The sequence below is a fragment of the Daphnia pulex genome, chromosome 7, assembly GCF_021134715.1.
Source record: "Daphnia pulex isolate KAP4 chromosome 7, ASM2113471v1".
NCBI lineage: Eukaryota > Metazoa > Arthropoda > Branchiopoda > Diplostraca > Daphniidae > Daphnia > Daphnia pulex.
In genome coordinates, this window is record NC_060023.1 from 419,551 (window position 1) to 443,041 (window position 23,491).

Genomic DNA, 23,491 nt, shown 5'->3' on the forward strand with positions numbered 1-23,491 from the left:
TGAGTCCGGTAGGTAAGGCTCTAGTGCACAGTACGGATAGTCCACACGAGCTATGGAACTTTGATGAAGTGTATCTGGGTTTCAGATGTCTCAGAATATAGTTGACTGCAATTTGAAGTTTGAATGCGTGATGAGAACCTGTCGAACGCACTCGAATACATTTACATAGATCAATAGACATGTACAAACCTGTTACAACAAAGTCTAAAATCATCGACGACCGTGTCTCTTATAGGTACCTCCAAACCAGTCGGTTTGAAGTCTGTGAATTATTACGTACGTCCATTGGTGTACGTTCCATAATGTTTTGGACTGGCCAAAACCAAGACAACTATAGAAGCAAATGCATCAATCAACTGAATTGCAATGACAGATTTCTTAATGCTTCACGATAAATGCTCACGGCGACTCGCAGGTACCGTTCAAATAATTTCCAAGGTTCAAGATGACCCTAGGAACAGATTCAAAACAGCTGACAGCTTTTTCAAACGAGCCAATCATCACGATTGTCTTCCCGTTTCCACAACAAAGGCTTCCATAGTGAATTTTCATCATTCTAGAGTAAAAATCCGGTAACATCAGCAGGAGTTGACTTTTAACAGTTTCAGGCAGCAGTTGCACTTTGGAGATCCTGCGACAAACATCAATCTCCATATCTACTCGCCATGTCCTATTTACCTTTGGTAATGCTGCTGTACATCTGGTTCGCCATTTCTATTCGCATCAGTTTCTCATCGACGCCCAATCCGCTCAACGGCCAACACCTGCGCGTCATCTGGGTTAAAGAAAAACAATTATCAGTTTTTATTACAAACAAAATTCAATAAATAAAACATCAAATATTTGGTTGATGCAGACACTTTGGAGTGGAAACCCCAAAGGACTAATTGGACCGCTCAAAGGAGCAGTGCTCTTGGAATGCATGTCGAAACGTTTTAATTTCACGTATAACAAAAAAACAAAAAATTCATTGACTTATTGTCTCTTTTTAACTTTTATTTTATCCTTCCGGCCAGGTATGAGATGGTTCGGGTGACAGACGCCACACTAGGGCCATTAGCAAACGGAAAAGGACTTTTTAATTATCTACTGGATCAAGTTAAGTCGCTTTTTTAAAATTTCGGTTTAATAAAAGTTGAGAATGATCTGATTCCTCACAGCGATGCGAGTTCCTGGTTCACAATATATATCCAACACTCCGGACGAATGCAGTCGTCGATTTGACACTACCGTGGGCTTACGACGATTACGCTTTCGCCATCCCCATCCCCGTTGAAACGGCCAACATTAACGCCGTCGTCAAACCGTTTCAGTGGCAGGTGTCGCATTCAAATTGGTTTTTATTAAAATTTCGTATTCAGCAACTATATTCGTTATTATAGATTTGGCTGGGACTAGGAAAATCGATCGTTTGCGTTATTGCAATTTTGAATTTAATCCAGCGCTACCTGGAATATCGATCCTCACTCGAAACTTCAAATGTTAGACCCAACGATAATAATAACCCACCGACTGAAAAAATAATCACCAAAGGAAGAACCGCAAAACAATTTCTCTACGTATTCGGGAACTTACTTTCACAAGGTATTTGTAATATCTCAATTATTCTTTTAATAGAGGAATCACAGGACTTAATTAAATAGGTGGACCTTGTCCATCGAAAAGATTACCCTATCGACTAGTTGCTGGCGTCTGGATCCTGGCCGCTTTCTTCTTCGTCCAGGCCTACACGTCGACTCTCTTCACATACGTCGTGACGCCAATCAATCAGCCGCTAATCAACTCGATCTACGACCTAATTAACAGCAACGATATTAATCTCTACGTCAGGGAATCTAGTCTCATAAATACTCTAATATATGTATGTTATAACCAAAATTGAAATCATACGGATTTTTATTACAATCATTTCTTATTGCAACACGACACAGACAGCTAACGAGACAGGACTTTATAAGACATTACGAAAAAGACTAGACTCCTTGCCGAATTCTCGATGCACATTGCCGTCGGAATGCATTCAATCTGTCAGACCGGGACTAAGAAACGTCTTCGCCGAGGTAAAATGTTTGATTTGTAAAAAACAATGTTCGCATTTTCTATTAATTGTTTAATTATTAGTCAACTAATTACCTGAACGACGAAATTCGAAAACACTATATAAAAACAGGGAAATGCATTGGGCAAATGGCAAAGGAAAAATTCTTCGGCATCACGGTAGCGATGGGCCTACCCAAAAACAGTCCCTACACGCAAACCATAACTCAAGTGTAAGCAATTAATACAACCCAAAGTAAATTAAATCGTTCTTAAATTTCTGTATCGACGTAAATAGGATACTGGAACTACAAGAAAATGGGCTGATCAACTACTGGGATACCTGGTTCCGACCCATGCCACCGCAGTGTAACGGAAAACCACAAATCAGAAGCAAAAAAACGAAACTTTCGCCTCTTTCTCTCAAAAATTTGACTGGCGCATTTTTAGTTTTATTGATTGGACTTGGCCTTTCAATTTTGGCTTTCCTCGTCGAAAAAATAATTTCGGTACACGAGCGTCTACGCTAGAAGGAGGTTCAAATTTGAAGGAAGGGTTTCAACTCCTTTAGCTGCTAAATACAACAAATGGACGAACAATTTTGAGTAGGAGCTAGAGAATTTTAAAAGAAATATTTAATGAATAGCCTAAGAATACTGTGAAACATGTAGTTTGCCTTTCCCGCCATTGGCTTTTCTAATTAAGCAAAGTCACGGATATTGAAAGGATATAGCGGAATAAAAATTTCCTTGAAAAAATGTAATCGACCTTAGCATAAGATTCACCTCTGTCAAATGTTGGAAGACGTCGCTTGTTAACACAGGAAATAACGAAATGGCTCTTCAGATTAACCAGATACCAGTTTTGGATCGACTATTTAGAACAAATAAAGAGGATTATTAGTTTCTACAATGTGAAAAATAATAAACGCAGATAAAAACCATTGACAGAAAAATCAAAGTCCCAGAAAACTTTGCCGCAGTAAACATTCATTTCAATCCTCTATCATATCGATAATAAACTCATTTCGGCCGATTAGAAATTCGGAAAAATACTGAAATCATGAATTCCGATCCTCCGATCCTCATTAATTAATCCTAATAGTAGTGCCATCTCACTTGACAACTCCTAAGGCTACACTTATAACAGCAGGGTTCTCCTCTATAGACGACCTAACCAAAGGTGAAATGCTTCTACATCGAATTAACGAAACGGGCGGAGGGACAAAGGACCACAGAAAGAGGCATTCAGAAACTAAAGTCAAATTGTAATCTAATCCCGATCAACAGAAAATATAACGAGGAATTGATCGTTGTTCAAAGAGGAAATAACGAAAGACAATAATATCAGCTTCACAGATGTGTGATAAAAGAAAAATCCTATACTATCTGTACTACCTCCATCCGACTTATAGGAAATCAAAAACATTTCAACTTGCAAATGGAAATGCATAAATCAAGCCAGAGCACTGGAAGCGAGTTTAGGAATAAAACGCACGGAAAGAGAAGAGAGATGTTAAATAAATGCAAATTACCTTGATGCTGCATCGAATTTTTTCCGGGTTATTGCAATCTTTTCAGTTGACATCCAGCAGCGTGACTGGCAAAACAGGAAACTAGACTGCATACAGCTGGAAAAAAGAAAACACGACATTACTTGAAGTCTGATCAAATCAATTTTGAGTAAAATATTTACTCACCTGATATTGACATAAAGGATCGAGTTTGAATATCACAGCAGACTTTCGTGAAAAGGGAAATGCTCAATCCATTTTGATTGAATCGAGGGGAAAAAAATTTGATGTTTCCTTTAGTGGATTGAATCCGAAATATCTAAGGCGTTCGCATTAATCTCACATGCCGCAGAGGATCGAACAACTCCATCGAATACGAATAATGCACACGCTTTATTAAACTTGGATTTACATGCAACGTAAAAGGACCGACCGAAAATAAAATTCAAAATATTTGCCTGCAACTCCATATTCCACTTTTGGACAAAACAAGATGTATACGAGTAGCAACGCATCCATCACATGAGACAGTAAATGAATTTTAAAATTATTTACAATAGTCCGACCAACTCCACAACAAACATTTTTGTTTCAAGCCAGTGCATTACTGCGCACGTTGAATATTGTGGTCGGATATTTAAGAGAACGTTGCTGGCAACAAAGACAGCACTAGATACTAATCTGGCAGCTGGTACGTTCAACTGAATCGCAATGTCGCTCTTACCTTTCTTAGTATTATTCACTTGGTTCTTCATTTCCATTCCCGGTTTCTCATCGACGCCCAATCCGCTCAACGGCCAACACCTCCGCGTCATCTGGGTAAAAAAAAAACAATTATCAGTTTTTATTACAAACAAAATTCAATAAATAAAACATCAAATATTTGGTTGATATGCAGCCACTTTGGAGTGGAAACCCCAAAGGAATAGTCGGGCCGATCAAAGGAGGAGTGATCCTCGAATTCTTATCGCAACGTTTAAATTTCACGTAACAAAAAAAACAAAAAATTAATTAATTGACTTGTCTCTTTTTAACTTTTATTTTATCCTTCCGGCCAGGTACGAGATGGTTCGGGTGACAGACGCCACCCTAGGGCCATTAGCAAACGGAAAAGGACTTTTCAATTATCTACTGGATCAAGTTAAGTCATTTTTTAAAATTTCGGTTTAATAAAAGTTGAGAATGATCTGACTCATCACAGCGATGCGAGTTCCTGGTTCAACATATACATCCGACATTCCAGACGAATGCAGTCGTCGATTTGACACTACCGTGGGCTTACGTCGATTGCGTTTTCGCCATCCCCATCCCCGTTGAAACGGCCAACATTAACGCCGTCGTCAAACCGTTTCAGCGGCAGGTTGGAATATTTAAAGAACTTCCAACAATATTTCAGATTCAACAGCATCTACTTCTATTCGATCACCAGGTTTGGTTAGGACTGGGGATATCGATCGTTTGCGTCATCGTAGTTTTAAATTTAATCCAGCGCTACTTGCAATATCGATCGGTGATTGAAACGACATTTACACCAAACAACCATCTAGCACCGACTGAAAAAATAATCACCAAAGGAGAAACCGGAAAACAGTACCTCTACGTCTTTGGCAATTTGCTGTCACAAGGTTTAACGAATCAAATGATTCGTTTGTTTTGACAGCTGTACGAATATTCATAGCAACAATAAGTCACAACTGCTTCATTATCAATTAGGTGGCGTTTGTCCATCGAAACGGTTACCCTATCGACTAGTCGCTGGCGTTTGGATCCTGGCCGCTTTCATCTTCGTCCAGGCCTACACGTCGACTCTGATCACCTACGTCGTGACGCCAATCAATCAGCCACTAATCAATTCCGTCTACGATGTTGCTGGCAGTAGCGACATCAATTTACTTGTCAGAGAAACGGGACTTTTAAATGAGTTACTTTCGGCAAGTCAAAAACGTAAATAAATTCAAAGAGCATAATGATCAAAGTTCATTTTCATTTTGACACGAGACAGACCAACAATTTCACGGGACTATTTGCGACATTGCGAAAAAAAATTGATGCAGTCCCGAATTCTCGATGTGTTATTCCGTCTGAATGCATACGTTTGATGACACCAGGTTCAAGAAACGTTTTCTTTGATGTAAGCTATGCATTCAAGTCTAATTATACAAACATTGTTTTCATTTTTTTAATTGATTATAACTATTGACTATAGGTAAAGTCTTTTGTATTGGATGAAATCAGAAAAGATTATATGAAGACGGGCAAATGCAACTTTCAAATAGCGAAAGAAAGTTTCCTCAGCGCCATGGCCTCGTTTGCCCTTCCGAAAAACAGTCCCTACACTCAGAGCATAAGCCAAGGGTAAGAAAGTAAAAACTAAAATGTCGCTTCTTCATTCAAGTTGTATAACATTTGTTTCAATCAAATTAGACTATTGGAACTGATGCAGATTGGCCTCATCGACCACTGGGACACGTGGTTCCGCCCCATGCCTCCTCAATGTGATGGTAAACCCAAAAGTGGAAACAAGACAAAGACTTCTCCTCTTTCTCTGAAAAATTTGACCGGTGCATTTTTAGTTTTACTTGCTGGACTGAGCCTTTCGATTTTAGTTTTCCTCATCGAAAAAATCAATTCTGTCTCTAAATGTCGTCGCAGTCGCATTGGGAATTAAGGTTGCAACGAGACTAAAAAAATTACAAATTCGTATAGGTGTCGTAAAATTACGGAAGAAAAAGATCCGCCCCATTTATCCTTGGAATAGTATAGGTTGTAGGTAGAATTAAAACTCGCACACATCTGATGTATGGGGACGAAACATTTTGAAATGCTCAGAATCAGCTAAAAGGCTAAATGGATATTTTCTTGATGAAATGGTAAACGATAGTAAATTATTTATATGCACTTGCGTAAAATGTTAGTTGGACAAGTACCACGATGAACTCGTATCTCTTTTCGCTTTTAAATATTTAATCATGCACCTATCATTAGTTGGACTATGAAGCACAAGCTTAAAATACACTATCAAAACAATTACAGGATAGACCGATTTAATTCAGGTCAAATAATGAGAAATTAACGACAGCGAGATCTCAAAATTCAGCGAGGCACAACTTCTTACCGTCTTCCTGAGTGGACATAAGCACGCACCGGGATAACTCGACAAAATGAAATTGATAGAAAGGTTTAAAAAAATTTACAGATTTAACGAAACTACATTGACATTGGTGGTAGCAATCGAATACCAGAGGCAATAGAAGCGTATTGTAAAATCAGCAATCGCATCGACCAAAGATAAAGAGGTTAAATTAATAGATTCGGGACGTTTAAGCAATAGATATCAGTAGACCAGACGCTTCTGCAGTAATTAGAAGCTTTACGACCATACAGTGGAAGTTCCCACTCCACCAAAACTGCACAATTTGTTTGGTAGATGGTCAATCTTACGTCAATCAAAGATAGATAAAAAGACGCTCAACAAGATTATTTCAACTAAAAACCAGAACCAGGCATGAGCAATTCATTTTAATTAATTGTATTGTTGGTCCAGTGAAAATTTTCACAAGGTTTTCTATCAAAAAACCATTCCTCAATGACTGGGTAACTTTTCCTTTCAGCCACGGAATCGTTGAGCATTTCACACAGTTTACACCAACCGGAACCTCGTTTCAAATTAAACTCTCCTCTCCAGTCAAAATATTTAGAATAAAGATCGAGATTTTCACTTAATTTGACTAAATATTCCGCCAGCAATTTGGGCGTCTGGAAATCACGGGCGTTGATGAAAGAATGCGGCGGAGCGAACAGGGAATAATTCGCACCTCCAAACACAACCGGAACAGTTCCCATTTCGACAGCCCTGTAAAACTTTTCCGTGACGTAATCCGGACAAAACGAATTTTCGAAACTCAGGTAAAACAAATAATCCCGCTCCAACGCTTCGTCACACTCCGTTTTAACGTAATAAAGCGACTGATTGTTGGCATCTTTCTTTCTCGGACACGATTTGTGATTTTCCAAACACTTCCCAAAGACGTCAACTGGAATATGACGACGAAGTTCCCTGACGTAACCCTCTCGATTAACCGAAGTTTGGCAGTTGCTGACAAACCAAGCGGCCAATTTCGTCTTGGCCGTAATGTTTACACCGTAATAATTAGTCAAATCGACACTTGTCGGTTGGATAGATTCTAAACGATCAAACTGGAAACCGTAAAACATTTTGCCGAAAAAATCCGAGTCGAGTCGATAAGTGGCCGTCAAATTGAAGAAGTCGCGGGGAATTTTTCGCCAAGGGAAATAACTACGACTGCGAATGGCAGACTCAAAATTTAAATAAACGTAATATTGATCCGGTCTGCGACAAGTCGGTATCCGGTCCAACTTGTCTTGCCAAAAATGAAAGATAACGGCATCGCTTTCGTTCAACAGACGCCGATCGGTGGTTAACCGACAGTTGTGATTGGGACATTCTTCATTCAAATCCATTTTTAATTTATTCCACACGTGCTCGCCATAAAATGTTGTCCAGAAGAGGATCGTTTTCGGTATATCGTGGGAATTTGTTTCATTCGATGGGATGCAAACATCAACTGGGATTTCACCGACCTTAAACATTTTTTAAAAAGACTTGAATGTTTGAAACTATTTTTGAAATGAATAAAAACATGATCCTCACTTGTTCCAGTGGCTTTCCACGCACACTAAACTGTTCTGACGCATAGTAAAGAAAACAAGTGCCAATCAATCCGATTCCAAAGAGCAATGTGGCTCTTTTTCGAAGTTTCTTTGGGCTGTTAACCAGTGGCCTACCGATTAACAAATAGTTAAGTGAGAAACAAATGTATCGCCAAGAAAATGATTACCTTCATACATTTCAGTTACGTTTTGTTGCCTCGTCTAACAGGCGCCTAACTGAAATTAAATTTCGTGGCCACTTTAAAGGCGTGATGGCAACTGAAAGCAAAACTAAAATCCTAGTCATATTCATTTTTATCAGTTCATCACGTTTGAGCTGTAAGTCAATCTCGCAACTTAGTTTCAAGATAACGAAAGTAGGCAACGATCTTTTATGACGTGACGGCTGTAAGTTATCTATAAACGCCTGGGGACATGGCAGGGTGGTCGATTCGAAAACGAGTTTCAAGTTCTATTTTTAGCCAAAGAACAAAGCATTTGCCATTTGAGCATGTTACGTGGGTATTGCAATTTCCTGCTTCAGGGTATAGAAGAGTGAACAGGGAAGTGCAACCCATGGATAACCTGTTTTACGAACAGCAAATCGACATGGTAAATCCCATCAATATAAAGGTTGCATTTCTTTCGATATTTTTAGTTTACACAAAACATTTGGACCATTGAGATCGCCCGATCGAAATTTGCAGTTTGTTATTCAAGGAAATAAGAAAAAATAAAATGACAAAACTATCGGTAAGTTTTACATTTAAGTAGACACATTTAGCGATTAACTATTGACATGATTGTCAATTATTCTTTCTTCAATTAAACCATGTGTAGTTGGTTGTGTTTGTTTGGATTTGGCACTGTGCTGTCTATGGCCAGTTACCCCTAAATAATGTTGATTACAATCCCTACACTTCTACGTTCTTGAGTCAACCGACTAAACAAATAAGAGCAGCTAGAGCAACTGGTCGATTGGGAAATCCACAGAACATTAGGGATGCTTTAAGTCTGAGTGCCATTTCCTTACAACTAAATAAACAAATTGAAGCTACGACTGCCAGCTTAGCAAGTCAACTAAAAGGTCTAAAATAAAGCCATATTATTTTCCCAAAACAAATTGGAAATTTTATAAAACTTTAAACATTGCAGATACAAATGACAAATTAGAAAAAACTAACGCAGATTTATCCAGTACGCAAAAACAGGTTTCTGATTTGATGGAGGCATTGACAAGTACACATTTTATTTTGTCCGCAATTTAAATGAGTATTGTGCCGGAAATAAATTTCAAAAATTGTTCACAGAAGCAAATGATGCAACGAAAGCTGCACAAGCAGATCTAGACAAAACGAACAGCGCTCTTTCACAATGGAGTGCAGCACTGAAAGGTGTTTAATAATTTTATCGAAATTAAAAATACTGTTGCATAAATTAATTTCTGAAAATTATTTACAGCAAAAGCCTCAAAAGAAGAACTATATGGCGCCGTTTCACATTTTACTGCAGCATTGGACGGTGTTTAAATCAAAATTTTAAATTGTTGTAAATTTATTATCAAACATTTCTTTACAGAAAAAGCCTTTAAAGAAGAAATGGATCACGCCGTTGGACAATTGACTACAGCATTGGATGGTATTTTTAATCTATTTGAAATTTAAACAAATGTTATGTAAACTGATTTTGGAAAATTATTTATAGAAAAAGTCTCAAAAGAAAAATTCCATGGCACTGTTGCACAATTGACTGCAGCATTGGACGGTATTTAAATTTTATGTAAATTTCAGTTTTGTAAATCAATTTTCGAAAACTATTTATAGCAAAAGCTTCAAAAGGGGAACTGGTTGGCACCGTTGCACAATTGACAAAAGCATTGGACGGTATTTCAATTTATCGAAATTTAGATAAATATTACGTCAATTGATTATGGTAAACTATTTATAGCCAAAGCTTCAAATGAAGAACTGGTTGACGCCGAGGAACAGTTGAATGCAGCATTGGACAGTATTTAAATCTGCTATTTTTACATTTTAAGTTAACGTTAGGTAAACTAATTTTTGGAAACGATTAACAGCAAAAGCCTCAAAAGAAGATCTGGAGGAAGCCGTCGAACAATTGACTACAGCATTGGATGGTAATGGTATTAAAATTTATTTACCTTTCAATTAATAGTTTTCAAAAACTATTTGTTTATAATGTTATAGCGAAAGCCTTAAAAGAAGAACTGGATAGCGCCGTCGCAAAATTTACTACTAACGGGACTGCAGCATTGAACAGTATTCATTAAAAATGTATTTAAATTCCTATTTTGTAACTTAATTATAAACAACTATTTACAGCAAAAGCCTCAAAATCAGACCTGGAAGCAACGAATTTAGAAGTTTCAAAGTTGAAAGGTGATGCTCTAAAATTTTATTTTTTTACTCAATAAGAATTTAAAAAAAATCAACTTTGATCATTTTAAATATTTTACAAAAATGAAGTTAACACATCGATAAACCATTCAGATTTTTTTTTAAATTAATTTTCCCCAGTCCTTACGAGTCCTAATTCAAATGGAGCAATCCCCACCTCATGTGGAGACCTCAAAACTTTCGGCTTTGCCAAAAGCGGAATCTACTCCGTTATGATCAGCAAACAAGTCCAAAACGTCTACTGCGATTTTTCTAAATCAAACGATGCAGGTATAGACTTTGCAATTCAATTAAGAGCTTAGTTATACCACAATGTTCTGCAATCACTCTTTCGTTTTATATATTTTGATGACACGCAGGTTTGCAAAAATGGATTGGTATCGTCGATGTAAAATCGGCACCTGTTTATTTCCAAGCTCAACGGACATCTAGCTATTCGACTGTCGACAGCGTCGTTCCGTTTGATTTAATCAGACTCAATGATGGGAAGGCATTGGACCCTTCCGGAGTATTCGTTGCACCTGCACCAGGAAAATATTTTTTCGGTTTTTCAGGTCTTAGTGATAACGGTGCCCTCGCAAGAGTAGTGTTGGAGGTGAAAACTGCAACAGTGGATTGGTCCAGAGTTGGAGAAGGGTACGGTGACACAACGTTTAAGACTTTCGCTTTCCACGCTACATTGGAACTCCTCAAAGGCGACCAAGTTAGACTGGTCTTGACAGAAGGAGCCATTCACGATAGCGATCTACATTTTTACACTAACTTTGTCGGTGTTTTAATCGCGCAAAACGAATTAACGGTTTAATTCTTTTTTCTGTTCTGAAAATTCCTAATCCTGAGTAGTAATTTCTGTCTTTATTACTGGACATCAATGTTTTTCATAGCTGACACAACATAGTAGCTCACATTAATTGGTTAATGAAAACTTTTTCAGAAATATACGTGAGAGAAGAATTAAAATGAGCAGGACCATTTGGTGTGTGGCGGTAATAGGTCCTACTTGATCACAAAAACTTCTAGTTGCACTCTGCTATAAGTGATTAAAGTAAAAATATTTTGGAATTTGTTTGTTAATCCACAGACAATTAAAGTTGTGAGGAAAAACAAAACCGAGCCACCCCTGACGACTGACGGGAGTAAACAAAAACGGTAAGAGGAAACGGCCAACAGCCTAGCCCAGGAATAGTAATCCTACTCCATACTATGTCGCGATTGATAAACAACGCCACTTAATAATCAAAAAGGAAGAATAATGATCAACTGTGTCCTACCTTTAAGCCTGGTAAATCTACGGCCAGGCATCCAGCATGTGATCCATCCGCTGAATAGTGAAATCCACCACACACACATGGGTGTACACGAGGATAGAGGGAATTAAAAGAAAGGGGAAGAATAGATCCGTAACTCGGCTGACATCAGTAGTTTCTCCATTCCAATCCAACGGGATGTTGTTTATCTGATTGAAAAATAAAAATTGTGTTACGACAAATATTGACAGAAACAACAAGTAAAAGTTGAATGAGACACTGGGTTAACCCTAACTTGAAATCAATATGAGAATTTAAGGTTTCAATCTAAAACACTGCATTTGTGTGAGTCTGCATCATTAAAATATCTAGCAGGCCGCAGTAATAAAAGTAACACAAATCAATATACCTTGTACAGCGATTTCATGAGATTGTTTTTGGAGGCAGATCAATTCCAGCACAAGCAACACTTGCATGTCTTGTGGTAGTGACGACTAGCTCAGGCCTCAAATCTGCACGAGAAGGTTACGAAAGAAGAAGATTACAGTGCAAAGAAACTGCCATGCATTGACAGGGGCTGGCATGATAAATGCTAGTCAGAAACTAACAAAAAAGGTTTAACTCTACTATTCAAGCCCCCGTAATCATTGGCATTCAAATACTTAGTTTCCTGCTAAACAGCATGGAGTGGAGAACATGACATGAGGGCCGCGACACCAAACTTCCACGTTTTCGTAATTCTATTTGCTGGGCTATTTTTCATGTAAAATTACGTATAAAAAGTTTCCAAAAAGTGATTATTCCGTTTTCTTTGTAATCTTTTACATTCGTCTCTTTTTCTAAACTTTCAAGTAAAACGAGAGCAGCAGACGACACTCATTTTTTAAGATATCGATAGAAATTGTTAAAATCGATTTTCCTTAAACCTCCGCTAAATTCAAACAGCTCAAAAACGATCAAAGCGGTTTTCTCAGCCGCGCTAGACATCCGCTGAGCGAATCGCAGGGATCAGGATTATTTTTAGTATCTCAAAGTTCGTCTCAACAAGACTAATCCCCGTTTTAATCCGAAATAACCGCCATCACAATAAGACCCTCCAGGACCTTCTTGGAAGCCAAGAAGGAATGAAAAGATCATTTTGCTTCGTTTGGCATTTTACTCTTGAATGTCTTTCACAGCAAACAAGAAATGTAAGCGACTGATCTAGGAGGTTTGTTTGCATGGTGCTGTTCACCTATTTTCTCTAACAGACTTCCAATTTTATTTGGATAAATTTTGGGTTTAGCTTAGAAAATCTCAATGAAATTAAACCCAAATCCTGTTTGATGAACATCAAGGTACGCCATTTACAAGTGTGATTTATCCACTTTATCAAATTTTCTTCAGAATTATTAGAACATTTCCTTTTTACGCCTTTTTATAATAAGAACAACAATATTTTTCATTCAGGGTTCGCCATCTCTCATTACTCACTATAATTCAATCATCATTATATACTTAAAAAAAAGACGTCCGTTGATCAGCGTGAAATGCGTTAATTTGTGGAATTTTGATTACGTCCACGGGCTGTATTAATAAGTAAAATTAGCTACTGAATAAGTCGCCAAGAAGCCGCCATAGTCGGAGGTCGCCCTCCCAGCTCATCGCTCACGACCATCGGACATTCAATTTACATCTGATGAACATGCCAACAGATTAATTGTTGGCATACAATTGTAATATTTATAAGGAAGCTTTAATGAATAACCACCGCACTACTTTTAAATTCCAAACTCCACGATGTGATGCCCTATGCATAAATATGGTGCGTAGCTACTTATACTTTTGAAAAAAGCACCCACAGATCTCGGATGCCTTCCAGACTCGTCAGCAAGTGACACCGGAAGACACTGTCTATTACTAATGCCATCAATCTTTGCCATTAATCAAACTTTTCGCTTCATGTAATATTAGAGACGGATGAACATGTCCAGAAATTTTGGTGGGGATGTTAAGTTATAGCGTCAAATCTTCATTGCAATAAAATTAAGGACATACTTTAGTTTAAATATTGTTCGACTGAGTTTTACCACAAGTAAAATCAAATAAACAAGTTTAAAGTCAAGGTAAGCGTGGGACCGTGGGTCATAAAAAAGAAGGGAGGACTCGTGACTCGTGTCGAGGTCAACGGGGCTGCAATAGACAAGCGAGGGGAATGAACTACTTTGATGAGAACTCGAAGGCTGATGGCCAATCCTTCCGGGCGGATGGCGGCAGAAGGGTGAACAGGGAAGTATACTTACAGCCAAGATAACCTGTTTTGCAAAGGTCAAATTGACAAAAGAACATCGCGAGTGCCATGTATAAAAAGGTTGAGTTTCTTTCGAATGTTAGTTTCCACAAGACATTTGGACCATCCACAACCGGTCGTTGCAGTTTGATATTGACGCAAAAGATGACGAAAATATCGGTAAGGTCTCAATAAATGAGTTTAATTGTTTAACGTTCAGCTACCGTATTAATTTTATTGTCGATTTTGCTTTATTTCATTCAAACAAATAGTTGGTTGCCTTCATTTGGATTTTACACTGTGTCGTCTATGGCCAGTTACCTTTAAATAACTTTGATCCTTATCATCATCCCTATTACATTCCCTACACTTCTACGTTCATTAATCAACCCGCTACTCAAATAAATGACAAAACGGAAGCTAGAGGAACTGGTGAATTGGGAAATCAACAAAACTTGAGAAATTTATTTGGGAATTCTGCCATTTCCTTGAAAATAAAACAACTTGAAGAAACAACTGCAAGTTTGGCAAGGCAACTTAAAGGTATGAAGAAATAAATGCCATATTTTTTCAAAATGATTTGAAAATTTAACAATACTTTCAACATTGCAGATACAAATGACAAATTAGAAAAAACTAGCGCAGATTTATCAACTACGCAAAAAACAGTTTCCGATTTGAATGAGGAGCTGAAAAGTATACAATATTAAACAGAATCCAGCAAATCGTTGGAAATAATCTTCACAATTTATTTTACAGAAACGAACGATAATTTGGCAACGAAAGCTGCGCAAATAGATCTAGTTAAAACGAAAAAAGATGTTTTACAATTGAGTACAGCCTTAGACGGTAATTGAATTTATCTTATTTTTTAGTTAAGACAATTAATTAAGAAAAATTCATTTCAGAGAAAGCAAAAACAACAGCACTGAATGACGCCGTTACACAATTGAATACGGCATTGGATGGTAATTAAGTTTGATCGCATTTTAATTAATTGTAATATAAAATAATTTCCGGAAATTAATTACAGGAAAAGCTACAACAACAGCACTAATTGACTTCGTTAATCAATTGATTACATTATTGAATGGTAGGCCTAATTAAATTTAATCAAATTTAAATAAATTATAATATAAATCAATTTTCGGAAATTATTTACAGGAAAAGCAACAACAACAGCACTGAACGACGCCGTCACACAATTGAATAGGCTACAGTATTAGATGGTAATTGAGTTTTATCAATTTCTAATTATAAATTATAATATAAATAAATTTCCGGAAATTATTTACATTAAAAGCCACAACAACAGCACTAAATGACAACGTCACACAATTGAATACAGCATTGGATGGTAATTCAATTTAATTAAATTTTATAAGTAGTAATATAAATAAATTTCCGGAAATTATTTACAGGAAAAGCAACAACAACAGCATTGAATGACGCCATCAATCAATTGAATACATCATTGGATGGTAATCAAATTTAATCAAATTTTAATAAATTGTAATATAAATTAATTTCCGGAAATTATTTACATTAAAAGCCACAATAACAGCACTGAATGACAACGTCACACAATTGAATACAGCATTAGATGGTAATTTAGTTTGAATTAAAATAAATTAATGATATTGAAAATCTATTTCCGGAAATATTTCCAGGAAAAGCCTCAAAATCCGACCTGAATGCAACGAATTTAGAAGTTTCAAATTTGAAAGGTGCTTGACAATTTTTTTAATATTTATTTTATATTATAATAAGAAATATACTTTTAAAAACCTTATATATTTTTGATAAAAACTAAGAGAAACCAGTAACCTTTTTTAAAAAAAATTTCCCCAGTACTTACGAGTCCTAATTCTAATGGAGCAATCCCCACCTCATGTGAAGACCTCCAAACTTTCGGCTTTGTCAAAAGCGGAATCTACTCCGTCGTGGTCAACAAAACGGTCCAAAATGTCTATTGCGATTTTTCTAAATCAAACGATGCAGGTATAGACTTTGCAATTCAATTAAGAGCTTAGTTATACCACAATGTTCTGCAATCACTCTTTCGTTTTATATTGTGAAACGCAGGTTTGCAAAAATGGATTGGTATCGTCGATGTAAAATCGGCACCTGTTTATTTCCACGCTCAACGGACATCTAACTATTCAACTATCGACAGCGTCGTTCCATTTGATTCAATCAAACTCAATATTGGCAATGCCTTTGACCCTTCCGGAGTCTTTGTCGCTCCTGCATCAGGAGAATATTATTTCGCTTTTTCGGGTATTAGTGGTAACAGTACCATCGCAAGAGTTGTGTTGGAGGTGAAAAATGCAAGTTCATTGGATTGGTCCAGAGTTGGAGAAGGGTACGGTAACAATAAGTTTAACACTTTTGCTTACCACGCTACATTGGAACTCCTCAAAGACGACCAAGTTAGATTGTTCTTGACTCAAGGAGCCATTCACGATAGCGATCGACATTTTTACACTAACTTTGCCGGGTTTTTAATCTCGCAAAACGAGTTAACGGTTTAATTCTCTAATCCTGCTTATCCTGAAAATTTTTAATCCTGAGTTACTATAGTAATTTCTGTCCTTTTAAGACATCAATGTTTTTCTTCTGACACAATAAAACTCACGTGACTTGGCTAACGAAAAATTTTCATGAAATATGCGAGAGTTAAGAATTAAAAGTCTTACCTTGATTGCCTACTGATGAATAAAATCATTTTTTCCTACTTGAATGTCGTAAAACCTGAAAACTCGGAAAATTAACGTTGTTCTTGCCTTCTTGGTAAGTTACTGCGGTTACTGAATGTTGCCGAAACCATTTGTCGAAACCATTTATCACCCCTCCCTCCTCGCTTTGGAAAATTCATGATGGCCGACTTGATATCATACTGTTTTCTGTGAATTCATGTCTCGTGTGTATGGACGTGGTGTACGTGTAGGTGAATCAATAAAGAAAATTGGCCAACTACAGATCTTAAAAAATTACCATTTTACCATACAAATTTCTCTTTTTTACATAAAGACTAAAGATTCGGTGTTATAAGTTGAAATAATCAATTCATGTTTAAGAAAATGTAACTTATTAGTAATTTTTACTATTTAACTAGGTGATCTTGTGTGAGAAGCTTTCATCTGGATTTGCAGGACTACTTATTTCACGCAGTCACAGCCCTGGCAGTTCTGGTTTCACACAGATGGGCAATTGCATTACCTTCTGCATGTCTCAACAGAAGATAATAATGAAAAATTGAAAGAAGAGCACAGAATTGAACTGTAAACACTTATTGTGACGTGCCAAATTCCCAACATCGACATCTTTCCTATGCAGAGTAAAAATTTTTTCACAAGTTTTTAATTATTCTTAGTCAAGACTAGTTAACTGTGGATAGCTGAGTGCTTTTTCATTGTCTGACCATTTTATTTCTTCCACTTCTAGGTTTATGATGAAGTAACATTTTTCATCTTATTTTGTTAGTGCAGCAGCTGTGGTTCTTTGTAACATTAAGTCAATTATCACAATCAACCAGACAGCAGCTACGTTTTTTGCAGTATGGTGAGTACCTGTCCTCACCATGTATTCTTAGTTGTGGCATACTTAAATACAGTAGTCATATTTATTTTCTCAGTACTTATTTTACTTGTTAGGTATTTCAAATGAATTTATTCTGTGTGTTATGCAGGTTCACCTCCCACAAGTAATGAACAACTTTTACAGGTTTTAGTAGAGCTGCAGTCAGCCAATTCGAAATGGATGTATAGACAGTTGAACATACCATTTTCAGGTGTTTGCACTGAGATTTATTTACCTACTTGTGGATAACTTAAACATTTTTATAGCCAATTCTCTTTTTATTTGTAGGTGAAATGCATTCCCTTTTGATTGAACGAATAGCAAGCGACTTATTTCTTCTTTACCTTTCATGAAATCCCCGCTCCTCTTTCCTCGTGTACATTCATGTGAGGGTGAATGTATTCACGAGGACGTCCTTCCCCTTCCTTTTTCTTGTTGGCCCCACCTTCACCCTCTGCGGATGGAACACGAACACCTGGAGATGTCGAGCAATTCCAAGGTAGGGCCTAACTGACATTCCTTCAATTTTTCATGGTCTCGTAATTATTAACAAGAGCAGGAGAAGATAACGTCAAGATACGTAGAGGTGTTTTTTGCGACAGAAATAGGTGGTTATCGATACTTGAATAACACTAAAATGAAATAGTACTTTTTATTCGTAAACTGTACTTCTCAAGTTTCGAGTGCTGCTACATTGAAGCGGTAGAAAGATGTAGACAGTAACATAAATATTACCACCTAATGGCCGGATGCGACTTGCCATAGACAACCTTTTTGCGTGTCAGATTTTTACTTTGTTGACACTTAACTATGAGGATTTAATATTTCGAAGCGACTAGCTCTTTTTACCTTCAATTTAATAGTTTCGTTCTGTAACAAAAGTGCTTGGCGTCAAGTAAAGAAACCAAGAAAGCCATTTAAAATTATGTTGTTGTAATATTTGAACGCGCATCATACGTTACTTTTTGCTGACCTTCTATGCGTGGGAGACCTTCTCATAGGCTTGTTTCGTTGCATTTTGGTTGAGTTGGAAAAAAAGAGCTCTAATAATGACGTTAACCTTTTGCCAACGGTATTTCTATCGAGGAAAATGTTACTATTGTCGTAATGTCATAAATTGTATACATTTCATTCATTCAAAACTTGGCTCAATGCCTTTGCGTGGGGAGAAATACAACCGGATACGATTCCCATCGGCGATAGGGGAAACGCAGTTTCAATGCCACACGCCATAGGGAAATCAATGTTAAGGCTATCAACCTCCAGGTTTCTATACGCGACCAACATTGATGATATCCACTAAAATCGAAGTTTGCTTTTATTGTTTTAGGTTGGAATTTGTTGACACTACATTTGAGTCGCGCTGCAAATGTCATTGAACAAAAGCTGAGTGATTTGCGAGAGAGCAGAATAGCCCGTGCGCACAGAGTCTTGACAATTTCGGTAAGCGCAAGAGTAAAATTTCATTTTCAGTAAGCCAGGACCAGTTTTCTTCTTCTCGTAGCGTTTGAATAGGTCGCAACTGCGGACGTACTCCTCGACCAGTCGATTCCCTGAATCCCGAATCTGCACATTGCTCCTGCCCTTCTGATTCCTGCATTTGCGACGACAGCAGTTGTAATTATGAATTGAATTTTAACTTTAAAATACCTGACTCACCCGAGTAGAATGTGCCTGACGGATTTGTTGTAGCCGTTTATCTTTCTCGAATGAACCTGCGTGTTGGTGGAATTATTTGCGCCGTAGAATTCGATTGTCGGATATTGATTGAGCCAAATGACTCGAGTGACATTCGTTAGCTGTGCCAGGACTGGGTCCGGTTCCGTCAGATTTCCTTCGTAACACCGATGGTCCCGGTGTTGAACGCGCAACATGTGCTACAGGGCCATATCTGATTAGTAAATAGAGAGATTCGAAACAGATACCCTTGCTGAATTGACGTAATCCTTGTAGGACTTAGTAAAATAAAGGAGGGTCTTTCAATTGGTGTAGAATGGGTCCATTGGAGTACCAGCTATTTACCATTGTCATTGAGAAAGGGATGCCATTTAAACGAGAGTCGTAGTCCAAGGATTTCATTTGTAACTTCCATGTCACCTTGGAACAGTAGAGGAGCGTCACTTGGGTGCATTATCAGGTCGTAATCTGGCATCACCTAATTCAATTTCATTCATCAGTTCACTGTCTCCCCCATCTAATTGTATTGGCCTTTTACCCTGACAAAGTTGAAAAACTGTTGCCGAATTCTTGAATCTCCCATGAATAGCAAATGCAATGGCCCATCAACTTGGTTGCCGCCCATCGAGTCGAGGGACGACAAATTGTTGAAGAGTGAAGCCAGTCGGAAACATTTCCTGTCAAAAGGCGAGCTGAATAATAACAAAAATGGCAGAGCTATGGGAGCCATGCCTTTGTAAACTATATCCTTATTCTAACAAACCGCCTGGCATATAATTCCCGTCAGTATGTGCACACATCACCCAGCACACTATCATAGATTGTCTAACAACACGAATAATGGCCAACTGTGAAAGTCCGTACCCCAAATTAACATACACAATTTTCGTCTTGTATGAATTTTCATTCCGTAAATCCTACGAGATGCGCATTGAGTTTCGACTGTATTAGTGTCACCACCAGTCGATCCAATGTTTGCGAACTCATCAATCATTTTCGTCGTTGTTGGTTGACGTGCGACAGAAAATGAAACTTGACAATGCGACCACTGACTATCGGTTTTCTTATAGCAACGGAATTTCAGAATTCAATATCATAGCAGTAAGACATGTGGACAGTCGACAGGAGCTTGTGAAACAAATCAAAGTGCTGAATTACAAATTTGAAAAGATTTTCTATGCATCAATGAACCTTGACTTTCAAGTCGTAGCCGAAAGAGCCGGACAATTTTAAGAGTTGAGATCATTTGTCCGTATTAGTCTCATTCAAAAGTGGTGATTTGGGTGGTGATTATTTTACTTGCATGGCTATTATTGGCCATCGATGGGAGGGTTAACTACTTCGTATAGATTAAGTCTTACTCAAGATATTAGCAAAAATAAAAAATGGATTTGAATCGATTGGACGGTCAATGTACAGCAAAGTAAATTCGAGATTTCAAATAAAACCCATTGATTTTTAATCTTGCTATGAATGATTGATAATGTAGGAAAACATTTTCGAACAGCTGACAGGCCTATCCTCCAAACGGGAAATTTACATCAATCGTTAATCCATTTCAAACATGACTATGCCAACATGTTAAATATGCCCACGGTAGTCTTCTCGTTTCCACAACAAATAGTTTGTTTTACGTCAACGATTTTTTTACTTGGTCAATTCAAACTCGATTAAAGGAGTTGTACTTGCAGCGTTTTCCATGCAGTTGTATCTGGATTCGTGTTGGAGAAAGTTCAATCTGCAGGCTCACGATGTCTTATTTAGCTTTCATAATATTTTTCACTTGGCTGTTCATTTCTATTCGCAGTTCCTCATCCACGCACAATCCGCTAAATGGACAACATCTCCAAGCCATCTGGGTAGTAAATATAAGAAACATAACAAATTACAATCAAGATTAAATTGCCATTACTACCTCTATCGCAGACACTTTGGAGTGGAAATCCCAAAGGACTAAATGGACCGCTGAAAGGAGGGATAATTCTCGATAGCCTGTCGTCACGTTTAAATTTCACGTAACTAACACAAAAGAAACTCATTTTTGTTTACTGTTTAACTCAACAACATTTATTTCATCCTCCGGCCAGGTATGAGATGGTTCGAGTGACAGATTTCAGACTGGAGCCATCATCAGAAAATGGGCGAGGACTTTTCAACTATTTGTGGGATCAAGTTGAGTTTAACAGTTTGATTTACTATTGTTACAAATTAAGAATTAGATTTTGTATTTCACAGCAATGCGATGTGCTGGCACAAGATGTGTTGCCTACCTTCCAGCGCAATAAAATCGTCGACCTGACAACCTATTGGCATTACGGAGATTATGTTTTCCTTATTCCTGTACCCGTTGAAACGGCCAACATCAACTCAATCGTCAAACCTTTCCAATGGCCGGTTTGTACCCTTTTATTTTATTGAAAAATCTTTTGTATTCAAAGACTTCCTTTTATCGATTAACAGGTATGGCTAGGACTAGGAATATCGATCGTTTGCACCATCGCAATTTTAAATTTAATCCAGCGCTACTTGGAATATCGATCGACAATCGAGGCGGATTTGAGACAAAACAAAACACCACAGTCTGGAAATTTGACGAACGATGGCAAACTTCCTGTCAAGAAATGGCAAAGCGGAAAGCAATACCTCTACGTCTTCGGCAATTTGCTGTCGCAAGGTTGGTATATATATACCATCGACAGTTAGTCTTCTTTACAAGTCATAGGTTTCATTTAATTAGGTGGCTTCTGCCCATCGAAACGGTTACCCTATCGACTAGTCGCTGGCGTTTGGATCCTGGCCGCTTTCATCTTCGTCCAGGCCTACACATCCACTCTCATCACTTACGTCGTGACGCCGGTCCAACAGCCGCTGATCAATTCCGTCTACGATGTCGCTGGTAGTAGCGACGTGAATTTACTTGTCAGAGAAACGGGTCTTTTAAATATGTTACTTTCGGCAAGTTGAAACCTTAATTTCATTCATTGAGCAAAAGAATGAAAGAAGTTCATTTTTCACTTAACACGAGACAGACCAACAATTACACGGGACTCTTTGCGGCATTGCGAAGGAAACTCGACTCGTTCCCTAATTCTCGGTGTGTATCTCCTTCTGAATGCACCAGTTTTATGTCACCAACTTCAAGAAACGTTTTCGTTGATGTAAGCCATTTTGTTTTTTTGTTTTTACCAAGAGTTAGATCAAATCTATTTAATTTTAAATTGATAAACTTTTAACTAGGGAAGAGCTTTTATATTGGATGAAATCAGAAAAGATTTTAAAAAGACGGGCAAATGCAACTTTCAAATAGCGAAAGAAAGTTTCATCAGCGCCACGGCATCGTTTGCTCTTCGGAAAAACAGTCCCTACACGTCAGCCATAAGCCGAGGGTAACAAGTACAGTCCAACGTCGCTTCTTGTTCATTAATAAGTCATTACATTTGTTTCAATCAAATAATAGGATACTGGAACTGCTGCAAATTGGCCTGGTCGACCACTGGGACACGTGGTTCCGACCCATGCCGCCTCAATGCAACGGAAAACCGCAAAGTGGAAACAAGAAAAAGAAAACAACAACTCCTCTTTCCCTGAAAAATTTGACAGGCGCATTTTTAGTTTTACTTGTTGGACTGAGCCTTTCGATTTTGTCTTTTCTCATCGAAAAAATCAATTCCGTCTCTAAATGTCGTCGCAGTCGCATCGGGAATTAAGGTTGCAACGAGACTAAAATTACACATTCGTGTAGCTGTCGAAAGATTTAACAGAAGAAGAAGAACCCACGTTTATCGTTGCAATAGGTTGTAGTATAATTATTATAGTTCAAAGTTGTATTATAGGAATAGTTGTAGTGTTAATATTTGTAATCATTGGATGATCACGAGCACAATCTTAAAATACACAATCAATAGCTGGATTCCTTTATTACCCGTTAAAGTTTGATTTCTCTGTCTATATTATATTTACGTGGTTGACCAATATTTACCCGCTGATTGTTGTTTCATTTTTACAGTCAGCTGATTTTTGAAAACGGAAAACAAAACACTGCCGTCATGGCGGCAATGGCGGCGGTGGGGACGAAAGG

General features: G+C 37.7%; 5 protein-coding genes and 2 long non-coding RNA genes across 16 annotated transcripts; 5 read left to right on the forward strand and 2 right to left on the reverse strand.

Annotated features, from left to right (window-relative positions):
* The first annotated feature begins 665 nt into the window (after nucleotides 1-665).
* LOC124197689 (glutamate receptor ionotropic, kainate 2-like) lies at nucleotides 666-2,567 on the forward strand. The gene is made up of 9 exons (XM_046593221.1): nucleotides 666-779; nucleotides 857-945; nucleotides 1,017-1,098; nucleotides 1,161-1,319; nucleotides 1,383-1,584; nucleotides 1,644-1,861; nucleotides 1,932-2,060; nucleotides 2,122-2,270; nucleotides 2,336-2,567. Exons 1-9 carry the CDS (start codon nucleotides 666-668, stop codon nucleotides 2,565-2,567), a joined length of 1,374 nt encoding a protein of 457 aa, XP_046449177.1.
* A 1,010-nt stretch (nucleotides 2,568-3,577) lies between these two features.
* LOC124196849 lies at nucleotides 3,578-12,401 on the reverse strand. The gene is made up of 4 exons (XR_006875847.1): nucleotides 12,295-12,401; nucleotides 11,910-12,094; nucleotides 3,737-4,365; nucleotides 3,578-3,667 (listed from the first exon to the last, which is right to left on the reverse strand). It is a non-coding gene; the product is annotated as an uncharacterized LOC124196849 (long non-coding RNA).
* LOC124196845 (glutamate receptor ionotropic, delta-2-like) lies at nucleotides 4,262-23,328 on the forward strand. 2 transcript variants are annotated; one of them, XM_046592083.1, is made up of 9 exons: nucleotides 4,262-4,369; nucleotides 21,340-21,428; nucleotides 21,501-21,585; nucleotides 21,649-21,807; nucleotides 21,874-22,087; nucleotides 22,151-22,368; nucleotides 22,443-22,571; nucleotides 22,651-22,799; nucleotides 22,871-23,328. In XM_046592083.1, the coding sequence occupies exons 1-9, from the start codon at nucleotides 4,262-4,264 to the stop codon at nucleotides 23,118-23,120; spliced, it is 1,401 nt and encodes a 466-aa protein (XP_046448039.1). In that variant the 3' UTR covers nucleotides 23,121-23,328. The 2 variants fall into 2 exon arrangements, with proteins under 2 accessions (XP_046448039.1, XP_046448038.1); XM_046592082.1 differs by lacking the exon at nucleotides 4,262-4,369 and adding an exon at nucleotides 18,560-21,272.
* On the forward strand, nucleotides 5,763-6,580 carry LOC124196847 (ionotropic receptor 93a-like). Its single transcript, XM_046592087.1, has 2 exons — nucleotides 5,763-5,905; nucleotides 5,975-6,580. Exons 1-2 carry the CDS (start codon nucleotides 5,796-5,798, stop codon nucleotides 6,216-6,218), a joined length of 354 nt encoding a protein of 117 aa, XP_046448043.1. The 5' UTR covers nucleotides 5,763-5,795; the 3' UTR covers nucleotides 6,219-6,580.
* Nucleotides 7,064-8,517, reverse strand: LOC124196846 (alpha-(1,3)-fucosyltransferase C-like). Of its 2 annotated transcripts, none has more exons than XM_046592085.1 (3): nucleotides 8,418-8,517; nucleotides 8,223-8,352; nucleotides 7,064-8,152 (listed from the first exon to the last, which is right to left on the reverse strand). In XM_046592085.1, coding segments are annotated over exons 1-3 (1,215 nt in total). In that variant the 5' UTR covers nucleotides 8,420-8,517; the 3' UTR covers nucleotides 7,064-7,069. The 2 variants fall into 2 exon arrangements, with proteins under 2 accessions (XP_046448041.1, XP_046448042.1); XM_046592086.1 differs by having other exon boundaries at nucleotides 8,410-8,513.
* LOC124196842 lies at nucleotides 8,677-16,800 on the forward strand. 8 transcript variants are annotated; one of them, XM_046592074.1, is made up of 14 exons: nucleotides 8,686-8,974; nucleotides 9,062-9,308; nucleotides 9,377-9,460; nucleotides 9,532-9,615; nucleotides 9,683-9,742; nucleotides 9,800-9,859; nucleotides 9,926-9,985; nucleotides 10,045-10,104; nucleotides 10,169-10,228; nucleotides 10,299-10,358; nucleotides 10,429-10,500; nucleotides 10,564-10,620; nucleotides 16,006-16,155; nucleotides 16,240-16,713. In XM_046592074.1, exons 1-14 carry the CDS (start codon nucleotides 8,960-8,962, stop codon nucleotides 16,686-16,688), a joined length of 1,518 nt encoding a protein of 505 aa, XP_046448030.1. In that variant the 5' UTR covers nucleotides 8,686-8,959; the 3' UTR covers nucleotides 16,689-16,713. The 8 variants fall into 8 exon arrangements, with proteins under 8 accessions (XP_046448036.1, XP_046448035.1, XP_046448034.1 ...); XM_046592075.1 differs by lacking the exons at nucleotides 16,006-16,155; nucleotides 16,240-16,713 and adding exons at nucleotides 10,759-10,908; nucleotides 10,998-11,598 and having other exon boundaries at nucleotides 8,705-8,974; XM_046592079.1 differs by lacking the exon at nucleotides 9,926-9,985 and having other exon boundaries at nucleotides 8,679-8,974; nucleotides 9,800-9,829; nucleotides 10,075-10,104; nucleotides 16,240-16,726.
* LOC124196848 lies at nucleotides 17,301-18,050 on the forward strand. The gene is made up of 4 exons (XR_006875846.1): nucleotides 17,301-17,494; nucleotides 17,602-17,718; nucleotides 17,846-17,947; nucleotides 18,025-18,050. It is a non-coding gene; the product is annotated as an uncharacterized LOC124196848 (long non-coding RNA).
* Nucleotides 23,329-23,491: the final 163 nt, after the last annotated feature.